This window comes from Haemaphysalis longicornis, unplaced genomic scaffold (genome assembly GCF_048455015.1).
Source record: "Haemaphysalis longicornis isolate Haplotype H1 unplaced genomic scaffold, Haemaphysalis longicornis Haplotype H1 scaffold_3, whole genome shotgun sequence".
Lineage (NCBI taxonomy): Eukaryota > Metazoa > Arthropoda > Arachnida > Ixodida > Ixodidae > Haemaphysalis > Haemaphysalis longicornis.
The window spans coordinates 72,510,775-72,531,694 of NW_027526335.1; the positions used below are offsets into that span (position 1 = coordinate 72,510,775).

Consider the following 20,920-nt stretch of genomic DNA (forward strand, 5'->3'; position numbering starts at 1 on the left):
ACTTGTCACATCGCTCACCAAAATCCCTCTTTGTGGTTATGCCTTTACCCTCATTCATATATGATGATTCAAGGATTGCGAAGTAGTAGCAAGGATTGTGAAGTAGTAGCATAGCATGGTTAAAAATGCCTAACACCCTGTGCTGCTGACTAATATGAAGGGACTTGCAGGCATGCCATGCCCACCCTTGGCCCCGGGCAAGCTGCGTATCTACAGTATGCGGTTCTGTCCTTTCTGCCAGCGATCTCTCCTGGTGCTGCACGCCAAGAACATCGAGTAAGCCGCCTCGCTGCAGTCCAGCTGCTGTCTAAGAAAGACCTCCCTCGGGTCCTCTTTGGAAGCAATGCAGGCTAGGAGCAGGCTTGCCTGTATGGGCAGTGCAGGTCACAAGTGTTGACCCTTGCCCTTTGCTGCGGGGGGGACAAGTCTAGCCGAAACTAGCTCAGGTTGCTGATTTTCAGCCAAAGGCTATTTGAAAGAAAGGATACCATCTCCCTTAAGCTGGTGAAATACTGCCGTGGAAATGATTGGAAAAACTCTTATCCACCGCATTGCTCCATCACATTGTTGGGTGTCAAGTGGGTAATGGCAATGCAGAACTTGTTGGTCACCACGGTGTGCATACTACATAGTAGGTGTTTCTTATTCCTCAAAATTACGAACACTGTTGCCTCTTTGGAAGCATTTGCTGGCGATACAGTCTGCAGAATGAGCCGGGAACAAACCACTGCAATGTTCATTGTAAGTTTTTCTTTCAGTGTGCCTCAGAGATCACCTGGTGGGTGGTCAGGGCTAATCTGTAACCCTATTGCCTCAAAACCCTACTGCAGAAATGTATCATTTCAAAGCCTTTAATTCGTGAAGCACCAGCTGTCTCTCAACCACTGCTGTGTGAAGGTTACTGCTGGTAAAAGTGACTGAGCACCTATGTGCAGAAATATCCTCTTTTGTTAAATTTCATCAAGGGAAAGGAGGGAATTGTAACGGCCATTCTTTTCACGAGAAATGTGATCGCTGCATGGTACTGGAAGACTCATGTCAAGATAACTCAGGAAGCAATTTATTTCTTCTTATGAATTGTGTTATAAGGTCTCCAGGGTATTTTTTAGAATTGAAAATCTGTCAAAGTGTGAAATTTATAAAGTCACATTTTATGTTTCTGAAAGTTAACCTGAATTTATGTGCGCATAATGTGCAAATCGTGGGTTGTTCTTTCATTCAAGATTTATACCCCCACACTAAGCTATTAATCTTGAAAAAAAGTTTAATTAGGACTTCCAATCATTTTGTTGCTGTTTGATACCAGATGGTCAATGGTTATTCACTTATGAAAAGACGTGCGCGTCTGTTATCTGGGGCCCATCCAAATCAGTTACAAAAAAGCACAACAAATACTATTGCGTGCACGCATTTTTACCTGCCCCAGGAAGTGCTCTTTCCTCTTCATGTCAGTTATGCTCAAGCCTGCACAGCTTCAAAGCATGTGGCTAGCTTCCTCAAAACTACACTTCCATGCTTTAAAAGCTTCTCAAAATGACTCTGTCTACTCATACCGTTGGAATAGGTGCCTTAATCCATCTTGAAGTCACCATTTCAGCCTTTCCGGAATAAAACTGGCATGTAGGAAGTATGCATACTTCAGCTAAGAAGCAATATCTGCAAGGCCTAGTACAAAGCAATGGCGCTCCTTATTTCTTCATGTCCGCTATAGCACTTGTCCATGTATCGCCCAACCAACTAGCCTTGTCCCCAAGTATTCATGACGTTGAGGAGTTTGTGTCTGCAAGTGTTTTTCTTTTTGAGTGCGGTTGTAACTTTGCTCTCTCTCTGTCGCTCCGGCCTGGGGGATAGCCACGAGGTGATCAACATCAACCTGGCGGACAAGCCCGAGTGGCACCTGAAGCTGCACCCTGCGGGCAAGGTGCCCATCCTGCAGCAGGACGACAAGCTCCTCTGGGAGTCCCTGGTGGTGGCTGAGTACCTGGACGACGCCTACGGGCAGCCCAAGCTGATGCCCGCCGACCCCTACCGCAGGGCCAGGGACAGGCTGTTCATTGAGGCTGGCTCCGCTGTGAGTATAGTCATCACTCCAGTGGGGGGGGGATGAAAATTAACTCTCTCTCTCTGCCAGGCTGCCCTACTTATTGTAATCTTCCCAAGGTGTTGATCAACCAGCATTTTAGATATTCATTTCGAAACCTGGGTTACAGTTAGAAGCCACTGGTCACTGTTGAAAGCGCCTGGTGGAATTGTTTTTGGAATGACTTGGGTGCAACTTACTAATAACAATGCAAGTTGCCTCTGCACTTCGTCACCGCAGCCAGCTGCTCTTTCATACAGCATGAAGAGTGCATTACTGTGAGCATTCTGAATGTGAGGCGAGTCGCATCCGGGATTTTTCAGACTTTGTCTGCTTATAAACTACCGTACTGCAGTGACAAGAAACAAACTGCATGAGACAAAGCAGGTGATGTCACGCCTTAAACGCAATCTCCTTCAAAAAAGCGCGCGCGAGTTCACATTACAGGTCGGTCTTTTTGGCAGAGTGACACACTACATGAGCTGTTGCTGTTCTTGTACCAGAGTAAAGCACAGCTAAAAAAAACTGTGTTCCCCTTTCCGTATCACCTGGTATTGGTTAGCTAGTTTCTTCACCCTTTTCTATCGCTGGCATATTTAAACCGGCTGCAGTGCTTACTGCAGATGCAACGATGTATTCAACTGTAAAACTATGCCCGTAGCATTAACGCTTGTTCTTGTTGCATGAATGCGGATTAGGGCTGGGCATCGGTTGAAAATTTTAATCCAAATAATCGGTAGGCATCAATTGGTTAATTGATCGATGAAGGCTGTGTTGGTTTAAAGAAAATGATAAAAATGATACTTTATAATAATTATAAAAAATATAATAATAACTAATATCAGTATGCTCCTATGCCCGTTCACAGCTGTTTGTAGTGGTTTGAGGGAAGGGAGAAGGAAAGGAAGGGCACTGTATTGAGCTTGGCATGGAGGTCACCTGCATACAACCCAGTGCGGGAGAGGGGAGTAGAGCGGGAGTGAAAGAATAGAGATGAGAGAGAAGAAAGAATAGAAGGTAGGGCTAAGCATAGACATACCAGGGAGAGAGAGATAGAGAAAGAGATTGAGAGAGATGAGCTGAGCAGATTATCATCATGGCGCTGATGCGGGCGGCACGCTTATCACCACGTTTGTACCTCGCACTGTTTCTAGAATCAGGAACATCGGCATCCGCCATAATTGCAGGTGGCGTCGAATAATCGTGGTTTGCTCTCGCCATAGTTGATTTATATAAGGGTAAACGATGGGAGTGCCTACCGCATATTTGTATTTACAGTAGCCATTTTTCCGTCTGTCTTGGATATCAGCTTGCAGTTTTAATCACTATCATCTCTCAGCATACTTGCATCGTTTTCTGTTGTGAAGTAAGGTGGGTTATTTGAACTCAAATATGATCCTCAACATGCTTGCACACAATTTGGCCACGACAAGCTTGTTTAATTTCGCTCATGTGACTTTAACCGATTAACCGATTAAAAAAATTAATCACGACTAAAGCATTAATTGATTAATCAGAAGATTAATTGATCAATCACCAATCTCTGGTGCAGGTGCTGTGCATTTGCATTACATCGGTGCGATCGTTCACCAACGTTTTTATTTTTTACAGGGGGCGCTGCTTTTCTTGGTGGTGTTGCAGGTCTTGGCAGACACTTTGAACACTGAATTTGTAGGATTCAGTTTTCATAACTAATTCTTACTGCTAAAGGAAACGTCCTGTATTCTTCTGTTGTGATAGATCTCATTGAGCTCTGGTATGTTAAACCTAATTATGTGTTAGATTTGTTGTATTTGTGCCCAAAAATACTAAAGCACCATCAGATGGCACAGGTGTTGTGTGAAATTATGTAGTTGCATGTTACCGCATAAATGTTGCTTGCGAGTAAATCAGGTGTTTGAGTGTAGCTTCACCTCGAGTGTTCAGAGACTGTGTTGAGGCCTTTTTCCTCTTCTCGCAGGCCTTGATGCCAGTCCTGAAGATTCACTACAACAAGGAGAATCGTGTGGAGCTATGGAAGGAGTTCAAGGAGAAAGTGCGTGTCTTTGAAGATGAACTGGCTACAAGAAAGACTCCCTACCTTTCTGGTGGGTTCCCCCCCCCCTTGGCATTCGTTAGACAAGATAGGTTGATCTAGTTGCCGTATGGAATATTGCTTCAAGAGTCTTACAGCATGGTTAATTTCTGTAGTGTTTAGCAGAGGAGGGTATTTGACAGTGCAACTGTTCATGGGAGTTTCGCCACACTTAGTGGAAACTCGAAATTTTAGTGCCTCAGTCCTCTTTTTTGCTACTCAAGCTTTGTGCACAAGCATTGTCCAAGTTTGCATCAGAGGGCACCATAGATAGACTGGGTGACTTGGTAGCTCCTGGCTCATTGCAAGCTGCCTGACATGTTAGGCAGCTTTGTAATAAGGTGTAGAAGGCTGCCAGGCACCAACCACATAGGTGTATACCCCATTATGGCGCTTGGTGAGGGAGTATGCATTGTCGGGGCGTATTATGCGAGCCTTCAGTGACTGTCACCACGCCACTTGGTTCCCAAAAAATGCCTCTGTATTCTGCCATGACGTAGTATAATCGACACAAATTTGTTGAGATTGTTGCACACTCACTGCCTCACACGGACGGCATAGACACCCTGTCGGTGTCACGCACGCTATAGCTTGACTTGCTACAACATTCTAGGTTATAAATGCATAAGTTTCGAATATAGCTCCCTTCAGCATGTTTCCAAAGACTTCACTCAGCACCCCACATGACCTGTGTAGTGCCACTGTGCATGGTATTCTATTGCGCTGCTGCTAAAACGTTCCCGCCGTTCGGGCTCTGTAGTCCTGGTTTGGAGCCTCAGCAGATTTACTTCAATGTTTTTTACTGCGAGTTTTTTTTCTAAACTCAATACTTTTCTTTGTTGCACTAGAATTCAATTCTTCCTGTTGTTTTTTGTCACAAATGGTGATTTGGTATGTTTTAGGTCGCTTTAGGTTTAGGGCGCAGCCGACGACTACGTTTGATTAACGTTCTCTGTAGCGCGATGACAGATGTCATGTGGGGTGCAGTGCAGCAAAGCGTTAGGAAATACGCCTTCCCGCCACACCACGTAGGCTAGCTTGGCAGTTGAGCTGTTGCTGATGCAGTGCTCCTTGCTTGGATCATTTGAACTACTGATGCCTACGTCCTCGCACTTTTCCGCACCTGAAAAGCTTTCCGCACCTGCTGTTGTCTTGGATACGTGGGGCTCTGATCTCTGAAGTAGACCTCTTCTGGAAGTTGGGTAAGATTTGTCCCTTTTGGAGAGGCTGCTGAGCAATTGCTGAACGATTAGCTCAACCCTTCAAGGACAAAGCGTGCCTGTCATCCAAGTGGCTGTATTTATTGCTCAAAAATCGTGGCAACTTAATAAGGGTACATGGTGTGCCCCCCTTCTCCCTCTGTGCATCTCACTGTGGGTCACTGCCAGTTAAAAAAATTTCTTGTGCACTGAAATTTAGTCTGCTTACGAGATTTGAAGCAGAAAGCTGGTGATTATTAAAGATTCCTCCACTGGTGCGCCGTGTTTGCGTCCCTTTCCTTGCTTTCGTTTCTTAATTTTTTGACGCGAATTACCCCGGCAGGCAGACTGGCTGCAGTTCACATGGTGGCTTCCCCACTGTCGGAGCTCTCCTCGGGGTGCGCCTGTTCTCCGCACAGGTTGACGTGTTCACCTGTCATGGGGCACGCATTACGCTAATACCTGTGCCACACGTACCCAAAGAATGACATCAAGTGCTTAATACCTTAAATTTTAACGCTATTATGTACATGCAAAAATCTAATGTCATGTTTTCTTTATCGAGTTCCACACAACTCATTCACATTCACGAATGCCTTAAGTTTGCTTGTTCTCGAATGCGATGACCACCGAAACGGAACCAACGAAACTCTCAGCACCACAGTGTTGACGTGGAAACGTAGCTGAACTTCGAAATAAGACGATTTTTTTGTGCACTCTTGGTGGCAAAGTTCTGAAGAAGACAAAGTTCGCTAAAACAGTGGCAAAAGGCAAAACATCGTGTTAGTCGTCGTTTTGAATTTCTCACATTCGGCTACCGGTGGCAGGTGACGGCAGCTCCTGAAGCCACTTCTAGAAACGGTTCACACCATTTTTTAGAAAACAGTATTCTTTATAGCGTTTTCTTTTGCAAAAAAAAAAAAAAAAAAACATTTTAAACCATTTTAAGACATTTTTGTCTACGTTAAAACATCTAAAATATGGGTGCATTCCCCTTTTTGGTCATTCTCACCGTCATGCCTAACACATTTAATGCCTTTGCGTTTTCTCGTGTAGCACGGCCTCCCCAGACAGTGGCAATCGGTCTCTTAAGGCCTTAAACACCTAATGTCATTTTTCGTGCCCGTGTGGCGTGGGTATATGTAATTCGTGTTCCATTCTGGCACGGTGCCAGGTTAGCGCCGTGGTTAAGAGCACTTGGCTGCCCTGCTCTGGCCATTTTGGTACGATTCGTGTTGTCACTGACAACAACCACAGTCACTTTTCGCGTTTGATGAGACATCTAACGATTTCGCCTTAAAAAACCACCCTTGCTGCACCTGCAGGAGAAAAGGGTCCCGGCTTTGTGGACTACATGGTGTGGCCGTTCTTCCCCCGTGTCCGGGCCTTCTCAACCATCTTCCCTGAGCTGCAGATGCCGACGGAGTTCCCCCTCCTCCTGGGCTGGGTGCAGGCCATGGAGAGGGACAAGGCAGTTGCAGCCACACTCAACCCCGACCACCTGCTGCTGCACACACGCAGTGTGCTGGACAACCGCCCTGACTACGATGTGGGCCTCTGAAGCTCCCTTTGGGCCCACCGTACCACGGCAAGCTGTCAGGCAACCTGGTTGTCTCGAGGGTGCACTCCCCAACAGGAGGAAACCGTTGCGGAAACAAGGCTTCAGTGATTTTATAGTGCTTGATAGCTATTAAGCGAAACACAAAACAGGCTTGGTGCTTTGGGGCTTTTATGTGACAGAAAATAAGGACAGGACTAAAGCAAGCTGCAAGATGACTGCATGTTCATCTTGCTGTTCATCATAGTCGTGTTTTCTGTCACGCAAAAGCGCACGTAAAAAAAAAGAGGACAGTGCAATACCAGCTATCTAGACCAAACTGGAGCCCCTGTAAACCTTACCAACCTGCTTGCTTCGGTAGCGTTCCCCCTCTGTGTGCCGGCGGCACCTGTCTGGTGGGAAACAGGGTCCTATCTGAAAGCTGTGTTATGCTTTGACTGTGATGACATTTGCGTTGGAAAAAGCGTGACTTGCCTCTTCTTTGAAGAAGACGCTGTGGAGGGAAATGTGATTCCCAGCATACCCACTCTCACTACACTCCAGCCTGGGCTAATGCTGATTTGACAGTTGGGCTTCCATTGTGGCTTCCACTTGCGCGTCTTCTGCCTTTTCTGATAGCTGCAGTGTACTCAAGTCCTTTGCCTAGTGTGTTGGCATGATGCATGAAGCTACATCTTGCAGGGATGATTTGTCTCAAGCTGCCTGCTAAGGCCGAGCTCAGCATGAGCTAGGCTTCCTGGGACCATGTGAGTTCAAGTCACGGGTGGGCGTTGCCAAAGTGGATTTTTTTTTCACCCAAGTTGGCTGGGTGTGAAGGTAGGGAGACCAACAGAATGGGTTCATTTTTAGTCAATCTGCTTTGCGCTTCTCTCATCAGGGGCTGTGAATCTCAGCTTGTGCTTTCTTTGGTCTGCCTCACCTGTTGGCAGCAGATGTTGCTCACAACATCCTTTTGGCACGAAAAATGTGCTTGAACTGTTCGATTTACTACGTGCTGGAAGACCCCTCTCACTTCTTTAGTGCTTGGGCAATAGGGTAACTTTTTTTGATGCTGTTCCCCATACTTTGGGACTACCTGAAGAAGGGATTTCACTGCAGGGTTCATTTAGTAGCAGTAAGCTGCCGGGGACACCAGGTCGTCTATTCACCATTGTTGTCTTGGAGTTTGCTGCGCTGGCAATGTAGTAGGGGGCCCCGCCTTTTTGTGGGCTCAGGCTTTGCAAAGTATTGTCTGATGTGCAAGTCCAGCAACCTTTCGCAGAAAGTGACATTTACTTTAACACTGTACTCATTACAAGCATGCTTTTTTTTTGTAACCTAGCATGCAATGCCAGATTCATGGAAGGAGTGGTGAGGCCCGCTGTGTCTTTCTTTTCAAAAATAAGCACTGCCAAGGCTACAGTGGTCGTTTTTGAAAAGGCTACAGTGCTCATTTGCCTTTGCTAGCAGTTGTCATAACCGAACGCACATTTTGCAAAATACTAATATGATCATGGCCTGAAATTTCCACCCCTCTTCCAGGCTAAGCATCCAGTGAATGCCGAGATTTTGTGCCTTGTCCTGTGTTGCTTTTGCTTTTACTTAAAATTGCCTTCGTGTTGCACAGGAAATGTGTTACCTAACAGTCTCGAATTCCTACTGAGATGTTTGAGCGAAACCTGTGAGATATGCCATGCACAAAATTTTGTTGCACTTTGGTTTTTTACACTGCCATGAGCTCAAACATTAGCGCTACTTTTCATTTCTTGTATTTATAATAAGCTTGAAATTGAACAATAAATGTACATGTGCAAACACTTGTCACTCCTGGGGCATATGACTGAGCTGGCCTCACTGTACATGTAACTAGCGCATCTCTGTGGGGTATGCAGCGCAAGGTGTACACAATCTTTAGGTAGCCTTAACGTTAAGCTGAATAACATGCCAAGCCACGTCGTAACATGCCAAGCCACGCCAAGCCAGCTGCACAACGAGCTGGGGGTTCTGCCTGACGTTAAATGTAACGTCAGGCTGTCACATACCCACGTTGCCCCTGGTGCACATACTAGACCTTTGTGCAAGTTATGAACTGAATTTTGTGGGTGGCTTTACCAAAAGTTGAGTTTCTAAATCCACAAAACCAGCTGAAGTAGGTGAGTAATGCTTGCGTACTAAATAAAATTCTAGCAGCTGGTTCCGTGGCGTCATTTGTCCCCTCTCACCCCTTTAAATCCCCCACTGCACCAACAAGGGATGCATCTTAACTCTCTCGTTACCACACCTATTCAAATCGATCACCAGTGATCGATGATTTATATTGTCTATTTCGACATGTTTTAGTCGTTTCTTGTACACCTAATGCGGCCAGTGGTTAGTCTAGGCACTGCACCTTTAGAATCAGTTTAAATTTTCCCGCTCCAGCGACATTGAGATTCTTGACGGCGTTTTTTGCAAGCTGCAGTTTGTGTTTTTGAGGAAGGGGACGTGGCTGCTGCACTTGAAAAAAAGGATGAAGATCGTGGTTAGGCTGCATTACCACATTTTTTAGAAAGGCTCCTGGCAAGTCAAGTACCAAATAATGTTGTCAGCTTTGTAATCCGGCAGCGTTGAGAGGTGATAATTACTTGAAAATGACACCAGCTATTCAGCAGTGATTTTTGGTTCGTAGAAAGGGCAGCTTTATTCTTCCCAAGCTTATTTTTGATAGTACCCCACATGTCTAGGAAGTGTGCCTGGAATTTTTAGCCAGTTTCCAGCAGTTTCGGTTCCGTTTTTGCATTTCAAAATTCATATTTGGCACTACTACGCAGTTACCCAACTACAAGTTAATTTGCCATGGAGCCTCCATTGCCTGCTACTGTTCCTCGAAACAAGCATGCCGCTCGCGCTTCCACTTTATCTACGCCTTACTTCTGAGATAACAGCTTCCACTGAAAGTCAAAAGATAACACCAAGTCGTCAGGTGTCAGTTCAGACGGCCTTGAACATTACCAGCTGTTCACCGGCTAGTTTCGGTTTCATATGAGGGTATTTCCGGAGGTCTAGTGTCGCTGCTTAGTAGAACTGCCTATTCTGACAGTCTCCAACAGCTGTGTATTTGTTTCTTTTCGAAATTGTTAGGTGGTGCTGCAATGTAGTAGGCTTGTTGGGCTGAACTCGCTTCGTAGCACGACGGCAGCTTGGTGAAAGCTTGCTGGGCACGATTCTATCGCATCGTACCTTATTGCTGCAAGGGCTGCCATAGTGAGTCAGAACATGATAAACTGAAAATGAAAGTTCTGAGTGATAAGCGATTATCATGACATCAACAAGCAGCCACCAAAGAGTTTGGTTCTCAACTCCGAGCGGATTTTTTCAAATCGCTTGCTTGCCTTCAAAATTGTGCCGGTCATAATCATTGACAAGGTGTTTTTACATCACGTGGAGGCTAATTTGGGCCTTTAATAATGTCAAACCACCAGATTTCTTCTAGAGAACCATCCAAAATAGCAAAATTTGAAAGTGGTTGGGCTTCACCACAAGGCACGGGCACCACGTGGGCTAACATTTTCTTTTATATCTGACAAATTGCACCGCGCAGCTCAATTTTTATTCTAGGATGGGTTTTTAGATGTTTACCTAGAAAATATGTATTCTAAATTTTTTTTTACTACTGGTGGTTTATTATACACAACTTACTTTTTTTATTTTCTTTGATGCCTGAACAAAAATTTTGAATTTGATCATTTTTTTCGCAATCATTATTTATGAAAATATTATTAAAACTGGTGTCATTGGAAAGCGCGTGAAATCATCTGCAATGTGTGCCTAACCAACAAGTATAGCACAGAAAAAATGTTTTGTTAGACTCCTAAAAATTGGTCAGTTTCCGGCGGTAAGAAAAGAGTTAAAAAGTGTTCATGATGCCAGCACCCGCTGCTTAATGGCATCAGAGAGCAGATTAAGCACCATTTCGGTGCAGAAGCTCATGTTGAAAACGTAGCCCCTCACTGCATGGGAAGAGCAATTGTGCTTCGCTGTAGCCCTTTTCACTGCCAAGCAGAACTAAGCCACATGGCACGTGTTGATGTTGCATACACTTCACCCATAATACCTTAAAGGAGCCATGAAGAGAAAACACAAGTTTGGTTCATTCAAAAGATTGCCTCGTTAGAATCATACTGACACCACTTTTAACGTAAACTTCGCTCAAATAAGCTACATAATTAGGAAAAACGGGAATGGTCATGCGACCCACCAGCTCATTTCCCGCAACAGAACCTGTGATGTCACATGGGCTAAGCTCTGCGATTGGCGGAGGCTGGCAGAAGCAGACGCAAATTAGGTAGAGCTTACAAACTAGACGAACGAGCGATTTGCGCTTAAATTTAGGGCACATTCTTTACAAAGCAATAGGAATGATGGGACAAACAGTGGAAGTTACGAAAGCACATGTAAACATAGAAGTGCTGATGCGTTCTGCTGTTCGTACTGCGCACAGCATGCTTTGGTTTAGCTGCACAGTACTACGGGGCTTGGGGTTGTCTCAGACGACACTGGCCGATTGACGCAAGCAACGGTGTCTTACGTGATCCCATTTGTCGAGCGAGCACTGTTTCAGGGAACGAATATTTTCTCCCAGAACAAAAACAAGCCAGGTTTAAATGCGGGTAAACAAACGCTTGCCACGGTATGGTGGCGCCATCTAGGTTACGGAACGTAAAGAAACGCGGGAACAAACCAACACGGCTATAGGGTGGAGACAACCTTTTCACGGTCCCATTCCGCCGCAATTGGGCCAACGGGCTCAACGCGTTATTCTTTTCGTTTCCCACGAGACCTAGCAACGCGAAACAGACAATATGATTCAAACTTCTTCAGTAAACCGCGTTGCGGCGATAATTTTAGCGCGGTTTTGACACAATGACTTGCTTCGGTGGCGAGCGAGCAACCGAACATGGCGGCGGCAGCGTTACGTGTCTCTACCCTGTACGGCGGATGCGTGAATGAAGGTACTCTAGGCTGCAGAGCGGTCGGTTCCCGTGATGTCACTTGGGGCCACGAAAACGCACGATTGAGCGGGAAAATCAAAATTTTAACCTAAATTGTTTAATTTCTCAGTGAATAAAGCACCGTTTGTATCCGGACAAGCGCTGGGGGCACTATAAAACACGAAATCTTTCGAATAAAACCAACTTGCATTTTCTCTTCATGGCTCCTTTAAAGAGGCACTAGGGGCTTTATCTGGAGAGCTACATCTTTTGCAGCTTGGCTTCCTTTCTCAAACAAACAATACCACGTTTGCTTAGAAATAATCATTGAAGAAATCCTGCAACACAACTTTTATTGAACTTTTTTCTAATTATAAATGGAAGCTCACAAAGTACTTCAGCCAAAAGTTGTAGCTTTACAGCCATCAGGTAAGGTGCTTGTTAAAATGATTTTTCTCTCTTTCCTGGTCTTAGCATTGTTCCTGTGCTTGGATGGCATCATCCGAGTGATGTTGCGGATGTTGGCCAGCATGGGAAGGCTTGTGTGTCGGAAAATGTATCCGCTATGCAAGCAAATCTCGCAGTGCCACTCCGTGCTGGCCATAGCTATAGCTTTCGCAGCGCTTCCGGGCCCAAAGGAAAATCTGAAAGCATTTATTGGAAGCGTCTCGGGGTCCCTTTAAGGCTAGCCACTTTCCTCTCTTGAGTCTCCCATTTTCTTGACCAAGTATCTTTGAGTCAGGTTTAAGGAGGAAGACTCCGTGAAACCCTGCAGGGTTTTGAAGAAACTGCTGTGATCATTAGGTTGTTAGAAAGGTGGGTTGCAATAGGCATAACAGGCAGCAAAATTCGTCAAGGTAAATCTGTGCAGCAGTGCCTGCATTGCATTTGTAGTGAATACCTGGACAACAGCATATCGGCTTACTTCAGCACATTTCAAAACTGCTTAAAGACCATAGGTCGGCAGGCTAACTCACGTGTGCACTCACACACACCCCCACTTGCCACTCGTGAGCGAGTGGTGAGTGAGTCTCGGCGTCGTTTTGTACTGGCAAGTGACTGCGAGACCCACGCTCAGTGAGCCCCGCTCGCCACTCGTTAGTACGAGCCCCACTTGCGAATGCGAGTGCCACTCACTGTGAGCCCTCGCGAGTGCACTTGCGCCATTCGAGGGGCTTACCGCGGTGAGCGCCACCATTGCACTGGTGCTCGCTTTTAGCTGTTCACCGCGGGGGGAACTCGCTGGGATGGTTGTTAATGGCTGGATGCTTTTAGCTAAGGAAATATGTCGTCACTGAGCTCCTGTTAAGGGGCACCCTAGAATTAATTCTCTGGTGGCGTGTTGATTTAGGAATATGATTTGGATGGCCTTCTGGCGCTGTAATGCACTAATACTGTTCGGTTCCATGACTCTTGGAATGGTCTGCTGCAGGGGAGACGAGTGGCAAGTGCGAGCGAGTGCGACTGGTGATGGCGAGTGCGAGTGACGGCGAACGGTGAGCGCGAGTGCGACTGGTCACAAGGAGTGGCGAGCGTGAGTGTGAGTGAGCGCGTGGCGCCTACCGTAGTTTTGCTCAGGTATGGTACTGACATAAATACGCTACTCAGATATGAACTGTTTGTGTACATACCGACAAAAATATGTTACTCCGATATGCATAAGGCCTCCTGTGGAGTGTCAATGGACAACTATTTGTAAACATTCGTGGAGCACGACTTCTTTAAAGGAGCCATGAAGAGAAAACAAAAGTTTGTTTTATTCGAAAGATTAGGTGTTTCATAGTACCCCAAGCGCTTTCCCGGAAGCAAATGATGCTTTATTCACTGCGAAATAAGGCAATTTAAGCCAAAATTTTAAATCTCCCGCTAAAATTGCACATTCCGTGACGTGTACAATGGCGTCATAGAGCCGGTCCATGAAACATATACTTAGTATGTCGACTCCATATAGCACCCACAAGCGGGAGTCGATCGAGATGGCGGCCATTTTAAAAATACTAGTAAAACCTAGTGCACCCGCAGCCCTAGTCATGGAATCGCCTGATCCGGAGAACAAAACTCTCGCCGAGGAGCTCGGGCTTGCATTTAACAACCTCACACCACTAAAACGCTCAATGCTTCTAAGTGCACGAGCGGCAAGAGTTGTGGGATACGCAGTGGACGGGAAGGCGACCACTCCGCGATAGCCACAACAGACGAACGCCCAGCCGTCGGCACCGCTGCCTCGTCAGCCCCGTCGCGACGGACGAATATAGACTGGTACGTATGTGCCGTATTTTGATTACGGTTAATAATAGTTCAATTTCAGTAGCAGTATCACTTATGCCAGTTGGCCGGTGTCGTGTATGGAAAGCCGTTCACGCGAGCTCTCTGCTTCGACCAGAAAGATACGAGCGTCAATGCGCGGTGTTTACGGCATTTTTTTCCCCAAGGTCAGAGCGATTTGACTAAGTCGGCGACGAGCTCCAGCATGTCCCAGGAGTGAGCTAACGTAAGGGTCCCTGCCGTAATCACTTCCTCGGAGATGAAGCGAGCACACTCGTACTTCCTTTAGCTCTCTTTCTCCTCCGTTTGCAAAGTTCACAAAACGTAGCCACTTGCTTCGCCTAGGTTCGTCGTTGGGCAGCACATGAAAGGAGATCTCCTCACCGGCGGGGCGGCGGGGATGTCGCACTCCCTCGATGATTTGCCCGTACTACATGGGCATTTCAAAACGCAGCAACGAAATTTCATTGTAAAGTACTGGAACAAACTGAAGTTTTCAGTGGTTGTAAATTGGAAACGAGCTCGTAACGACAGCAGCAAGCCAACACCATTCGAAACTTACGCGACGACTGGCACTATCTCGTCGCTTCTTGCTGTTCCTTACTCCCCTCGTTTCTATTTTTACCTTTGCTGGTTGGCGATATGACGGCCAACCTCCTGTGAAGGGATTACGATACGAAGCAAGGTCGCGGCTGTGCGTGCTGGAACGGTTCGTTGGCCCCGAAGAGCCTCGAACCCGAAAATTCGTCTGCGCGACGGCGAGATGTCGAGCTCGGCCGGCGCAAGTTTCGTATGCATTGGCGCACACGCTTGCGTTTTCGTTCGGACCTTCAACCGTTTACTCCACCGTTCTTTGTCATAAAAAGAATGTGCAGTATGTTTCACGGGCATTTAGCTCGCTATGCAAACTGTAAGCCCTGCTTAACATGCGTTTGCTTTTGCCGGCCTCCGCCAATCGCAGAGCATTCCCAAGTGACATCACAGGTTCTGTTGCGGAAAATGAGCTGGTGGGTCGCATGGTCATTTCCTTTTTTCCTAATTATGTAGCTTATTTGAGCGAAGTTTGCGTTATAAGTGGTGTCATTATGGTTCTAACGAGGCAATCTTTCGAATGAACCAAACTTGTGTTTTCTCTTCATGGCTCCTTTAAGGCACGAGAATTTTTAACCCAGCTGCTATATTATATCCTGTGTAAAATGAAAAGGCAAAGCTGCTTCATAAGCTGCTTTCTTACAATGCCAATCCAAATATCAGCTGAAAATGGTGCACAGTGATGATGAAATAAGATCGCTTGTGACTTTAAAGTAATCAGCTAGCTTGCTAAGGGTTCCTGTAGGCAGTTTGTTTACATAGCTTCACCTTGTTATTTTGTATTTTTTTCTTCTGTTTAAATGTTTTTGTTCCAGTTCTGTTCTTTTGGTTTATGCAAGCTCTATGCATGATTGCAAATAGACAGTGGGACTGATAACCTTGAAAATGCAACGAATTTGCCACGCGTTTCAAAACACGGCATTTAAAACTTGTGCGAAAGGTAGCTCTTGAGGTTCGCATGCAGACCTGCTCATTCTGGCACCTCACATCTCTGAAATAAACTGTTGCTGTAATGCCATGCAAACCAACTTGAATTGTAACGAGTTTACCTAAGTATTCATCTCGGTAGCTATTACTTACCTGGTTGAAGTAACGTGTGCTTTGAACTCCTAAGCAGCCATTAGCAGGATATTGATTTTTAAACTAAACAAAAAAATTTTTGTCTTTGTGTGTGGTGTGCATGTGCAGTTTAATTCATCCTTTCACTCCATATAACAGCTTTAAAGGGTGCGGTGGGTGACAGAAACGAAGGACGCCACACAATGATTATGTGAGTTTCAGCTTGGGGGAAATTCTCACATTTTGCACATGATGGCCTATTTTCTTACTACAATGGATATTCATTTATTGGAGATTTTTATTTTTCAATATCTTAGTGCGATAACACAGACCCAATAACAATGCCCTTTCAAAGAAAAAGCCCAGTTGCCTGGTCCCAGTTTGCTGCCGCCTATGATATCTGCAGCTATCACAGACTGCAACCAACAGGAACCACGAAATATAACAACCAGTGTGACATTTCCTTTTCTCTGAAATGACGCTGTTACGAACGCAGTGTTGACAGAAGATAACAAACTCTAGGCTTGTCGGCAAGCTTCACCCACTAGCTTCGGTATGTTCCATGGATCTGGTTGCTCTTCCGGCCGTCACATGCACTGCAAACATCACAGCACGCGACGGCCCACCAGTTACGTCCCCAAAGATACAACACACACACACTGGGTCTCTTGTTGCCTGCAGCAGCAGCTGGTCTCCTAGCTTGTGTTAGATGGCCGCTGAGTGCCTCGCATTGTTCGTAGACTGGCTCTGCTCGCTTGCCTGGATTACATTCTTTGCATCCAGAGGCTCTTCTAGCACAACCTGAAAACAAACAAACAAAAAAAACGCTCCATCAGTACACAAAGCAAACAGTCCTCCACAGAGACCCTCGGGAGTGCCGTTTACCTCTGCGATGTCCTGGACCCACCAGGCAGAAACGGCTGGTTATGTCCTCATAGAGGGTGTGCGTGGCGTCATCCAACTGCCCACCTTCACCTACTGCTCACTCCGCACACAGCACGCCAGCGGGCACCAGTTGCGTCCTCACACAGTGCAACACACCCGCAAGGCGTGCACGCACACACAGGGTCCCTTGTTGGCTGGAACAGCAGCTAGTCGCCTGGCCTGTGTTGGGTGGCCGGCATCCTCAAGTCGATGTTACTTGCCTGCTCATCAGGGCTAAACCCCAACAGTCCTACGGAGCAACCTGAAAAACAACAAAAGAACTCTCAATTAGTACACAAAGCAAACAGTGCTCCACAAACACCCTCGGAAGTGCGATTTACCTCTGCAAAGTCCTGGACCCACCGGGCAGAAAGTCCTGGACCCACCAGGCAGAAACGGCTGGTTGATGTCCTCGTTGAGGGTTTGCGTGGCGTCATCCATCTGCTCACCTTCACCTACTGCTCACTCCGCACGCCAGCGGGCACCAGTTGCGTCCTCACACAGCACAACACACCCGCAAGGCGTGCCCGCACGCACAGGGTCCCTTGTTGTCTGGAACAGCAGCTAGTCGCCTGGCCTGTGTTGGGTGGCCGGCATCCTCAAGTCGATGTTCTTTGCACGCTCGTCTGGACTAAACACCAACAGTCCAACGGAGCAACCTGAAAAACAACAAAAGAACTCTCAATTAGCACACAAAGCAAACAGTGCTCCACAGACACCCTCGGAAGTGCGATTTACCTCTGCAAAGTCGTGGAACCACCAGACAGAAACGGCTGGTTGATGTCCTCGTGGAGGGTGTACGTGGTGTCGTCCAGCTGTCCACCTTCACGTAGGGCTCAGGCCGCACAGAGCACACGAGCCTGCACCAGTTAGGTCCGCACACACCGCAAGGTGCGCTGTGTCCCCACAAGTCCCGACGCAACCACAGGGCACACACACGCACGCACATTGGTCCATTGTTGTCTCGGGGAGCAGGTGGTAACCTGGAGTTGTCATGTAGACCAGCCTCAACCGCTTGTGTGGGCTAAATTCCATGAATACGGTGTCTTCTTTGGCACACAAACCTGAAAAACAAACATAAAGAAACTTCCATTAGTGCACAAAGCAAGAATAATTTCACTGAGACCCTTGGAAGCACCAATCTCCTCCGCGAAGGTCTGGATCCACCTAGGTGCGTGGGTGGTTGATAGCTGGCCGATGTAAGGTGGCTGCTGCATGCCTGGCATTGTCCAGCTTTACCCACTTGCTTGGGTTAAGGGATCCACTGGGTCTTCTGGTCATCCACACACTGGCCACAGCACACGACGGTGCATCACTCACGCCCCCACAAGACACACCACACCCACCCCGGCACACTTGCACACTAGGTCGCTTGTTGGCTGGAGCAGCAGCTTGTCGCCTGGGCTGTGTCGGGTGGCCGGCATCTTCAAGTCGATGTTCCTTGCCCGGTCGTCTGGGCTAAACCCCAACAGTCCAACGGAGCAACCTGAAAAACAACAAAAGAACTCTCAGTTAGCACCCAAAGCAAACAGTGCTCCACAGACACCCTCGGAAGTGCGATTTACCTCTGCAAAGTCGTGGAACCACCGGACAGAAACGGCTGGTTGATGTCCTCGTGGAGGGTGTGCGTGGCATCATCCATCTGCCCACCTTCACCTGCTGCTCACTCCGCACCGAGCACGCCATCGGGCACCAGTTGAGTCCTCACACAGCGCAACACACCCGCAAGGCGTGCCCGCACGCACAGGGTCCCTTGTTGGCTGGAACAGCAGCTAGCCGCCTGGCCTGGTTTGGGTGGCCGGCATCCTCAAGTCGATGTTCTTTGCACGCTCGTCTGGACTAAACCCCAACAGTCCAACGGAGCAACCTGAAAAACAACAAAAGAACTATCAATTAGCACCCAAAGCAAACAGTGCTCCATAGACACCCTCGGAAGCGCGATTTACCTCTGCAAAGTCCTGGACCCACCGGGCAGAAACGGCTGGTTGATGTCCTCGTGGAGGGTGTGCGTGACGTCATCCATCTGCCCACCTTCACCTACTGCTCACTCCGCACGCCAGCGGGCACCAGTTGAGTCCTCACACAGCGCAACACACCCGCAAGGCGTGCACGCACACACAGGGTCCCTTGTTGGCTGGAACAGCAGCTAGTTCCCTGGCCTGTGTTGGATGGCCGGCATCCTCAAGTCGATGTTCTTTGCACGCTCGTCCGGACTAAACCCCAACAGTCCAACGGAGCAACCTGAAAAACAACAAAAGAACTCTCAATTAGCACACTAAGCAAACAGTGCTCCACAGACACCCTCGGAAGTGCGATTTACCTCTGCAAAGTCGTGGAACCACCGGGCAGAAATGGCTGGTTGATGTCCTCGTGGAGGGTGTACGTGGCGTCGTCCAACTGTCCACCTTCACGTAGTGCTCAGGCCACACAGAGCACACGAGCCTGCACCAGTTAGGTCCGCACACACTGCAAGGTGCGCTGTGTCCCCACAAGTCCCGACACAACCACATGGCACACACACGCACGCACATTGGTCCATTGTTGTCTGGGCGAGCAGGTGGTAACCTGGAGTTGTCACGTAGACCAGCTTCACCCGCTTGTGTGGGCTAAATTCCATGAATACGGTGTCTTCTTTGGCACACAAACCTGAAAAACAAACATAAAGAAACTTCCATTAGTGCACAATGCAAGAATTATTTCACGGAAACCCTTGGAAGCACCAATCCCCTCCGCGAAGGTCTGGATCTACCTAGGTGCGTGGGTGGTTGATTGCTGGCCGATGTAAGGCGGCTGCTGCATGCCTGGCATTGTCCAGCTTCACCCACTTGCTTGGGTTAAGGGATCCACTGGGTCTTCTGGTCATCCACACACTGGCCACTGCACACGACGGTGCATCACTCACGCCCCCACAAGACACACCACACCCACCCCGGCGCACTTGCACACTAGGTCGCTTGTTGGCTGGAGCAGCAGCTTGTCGCCTGGGCTGTGTCGGGTGGCCGGCATCCTCAAGTCGATGTTCCTTGCCCGGTCATCTGGGCTAAACCCCAACAGTCCGACGGAGCAACCTGAAAAACAACAAAAGAACTCTCAGTTAGCACACAAAGCAAACAGTGCTCCACAGACACCCTCGGAAGTGCGATTTACCTCTGCAAAGTCCTGGACCCGCCAGGCAGAAAGGGCTGGTTGATGTCCTCGTGGAGGGTGTGCGTGGCATCATCCATCTGCCCACCTTCACCTACTGTTCACTCCGCACCCAGCACGCCAGTGGGCACCAGTTGAGTCATCACACAGCGCAACACACCGGCAAGGCGTGCCCGCACGCACAGGGTCCCTTGTTGGCTGGAACAGCAGCTAGTCGCCTGGCCTGTGTTGGGTGGCCGGCATCCTCAAGTCGATGTTCTTTGCACGCTCGTCCGGACTAAACCCCAACAGTCCAACGGAGCAACCTGAAAAACAACAAAAGAACTATCAATTAGCACCCAAAGCAAACAGTGCTCCACAGACACCCTCGGAAGTGCGATTTACCTCTGCAAAGTCGTGGAACCACCGGACAGAAACGGCTGGTTGATGTCCTCGTGGAGGGTGTACGTGGCGTCGTCCAGCTGTCCACCTTCACGTAGGGCTCAGGCCACACAGAGCACACGAGCCTGCACCAGTTAGGTCCGCACACACCGCAAGGTGCGCTGTGTCCCCACAAGTCCCGACACAACCACAGGGCACACACACGCACGCACATAGGTCCATTGTTGTCTCGGGGAGCAGGTGGTAACCTGGAGTTGTCATGTAGACCAGCTTCACCCGCTTGTGTGGGCTAAATTCCATGAATACGGTGTCTTCTTTGGCACACAAACCTGAAAAACAAACAAAGAAACTTCCATTAGTGCACAATGCAAGAATTATTTCACCGAGACCCTTGGAAGCACCAATCCCCTCCGCGAAGGTCTGGGTCCACCTAGGTGCGTGGGTGGTTGATTGCTGGCCGATGTAAGGTGGCTGCTGCATGCCTGGCATTGTCCAGCTTCACCCACTTGCTTGGGTTAAGGGATCCACTGGGTCTTCTGGTCATCCACACACTGGCCACTGCACACGACGGTGCATCACTCACGCCCCCACAAGACACACCACACCCACCCCGGCACACTTGCACACTAGGTCGCTTGTTGGCTGGAGCAGCAGCTTGTCGCCTGGGCTGTGTCGGGTGGCCGGCATCCTCAAGTC

The 20,920-nt window shown here is 48.0% G+C and overlaps 1 protein-coding gene across 3 annotated transcripts in view; it reads left to right on the forward strand.

Annotated features, from left to right (window-relative positions):
* LOC144174619 (glutathione S-transferase omega-1-like) overlaps nucleotides 1-20,920 on the forward strand; it is a 75,732-nt gene that overhangs the window by 1,555 nt on the left and 53,257 nt on the right. Inside the window, exons 2-6 of one of the 3 annotated variants that reach the window (XR_013323498.1) lie at nucleotides 171-276; nucleotides 1,852-2,071; nucleotides 4,041-4,167; nucleotides 6,679-6,941; nucleotides 13,293-13,400. Coding sequence is in view for 1 of the 3 variants with exons in the window: in XM_077703394.1 (XP_077559520.1) it covers nucleotides 171-276; nucleotides 1,852-2,071; nucleotides 4,041-4,167; nucleotides 6,679-6,914 (689 nt within the window). In the remaining 2 variants the exon portion in view is untranslated. Of the gene's footprint in view, nucleotides 1-170; nucleotides 277-1,851; nucleotides 2,072-4,040; nucleotides 4,168-6,678; nucleotides 6,942-13,292; nucleotides 13,470-20,920 lie in introns of those variants that run through there. The other 2 variants (XR_013323499.1, XM_077703394.1) reach the window with 2 other exon arrangements.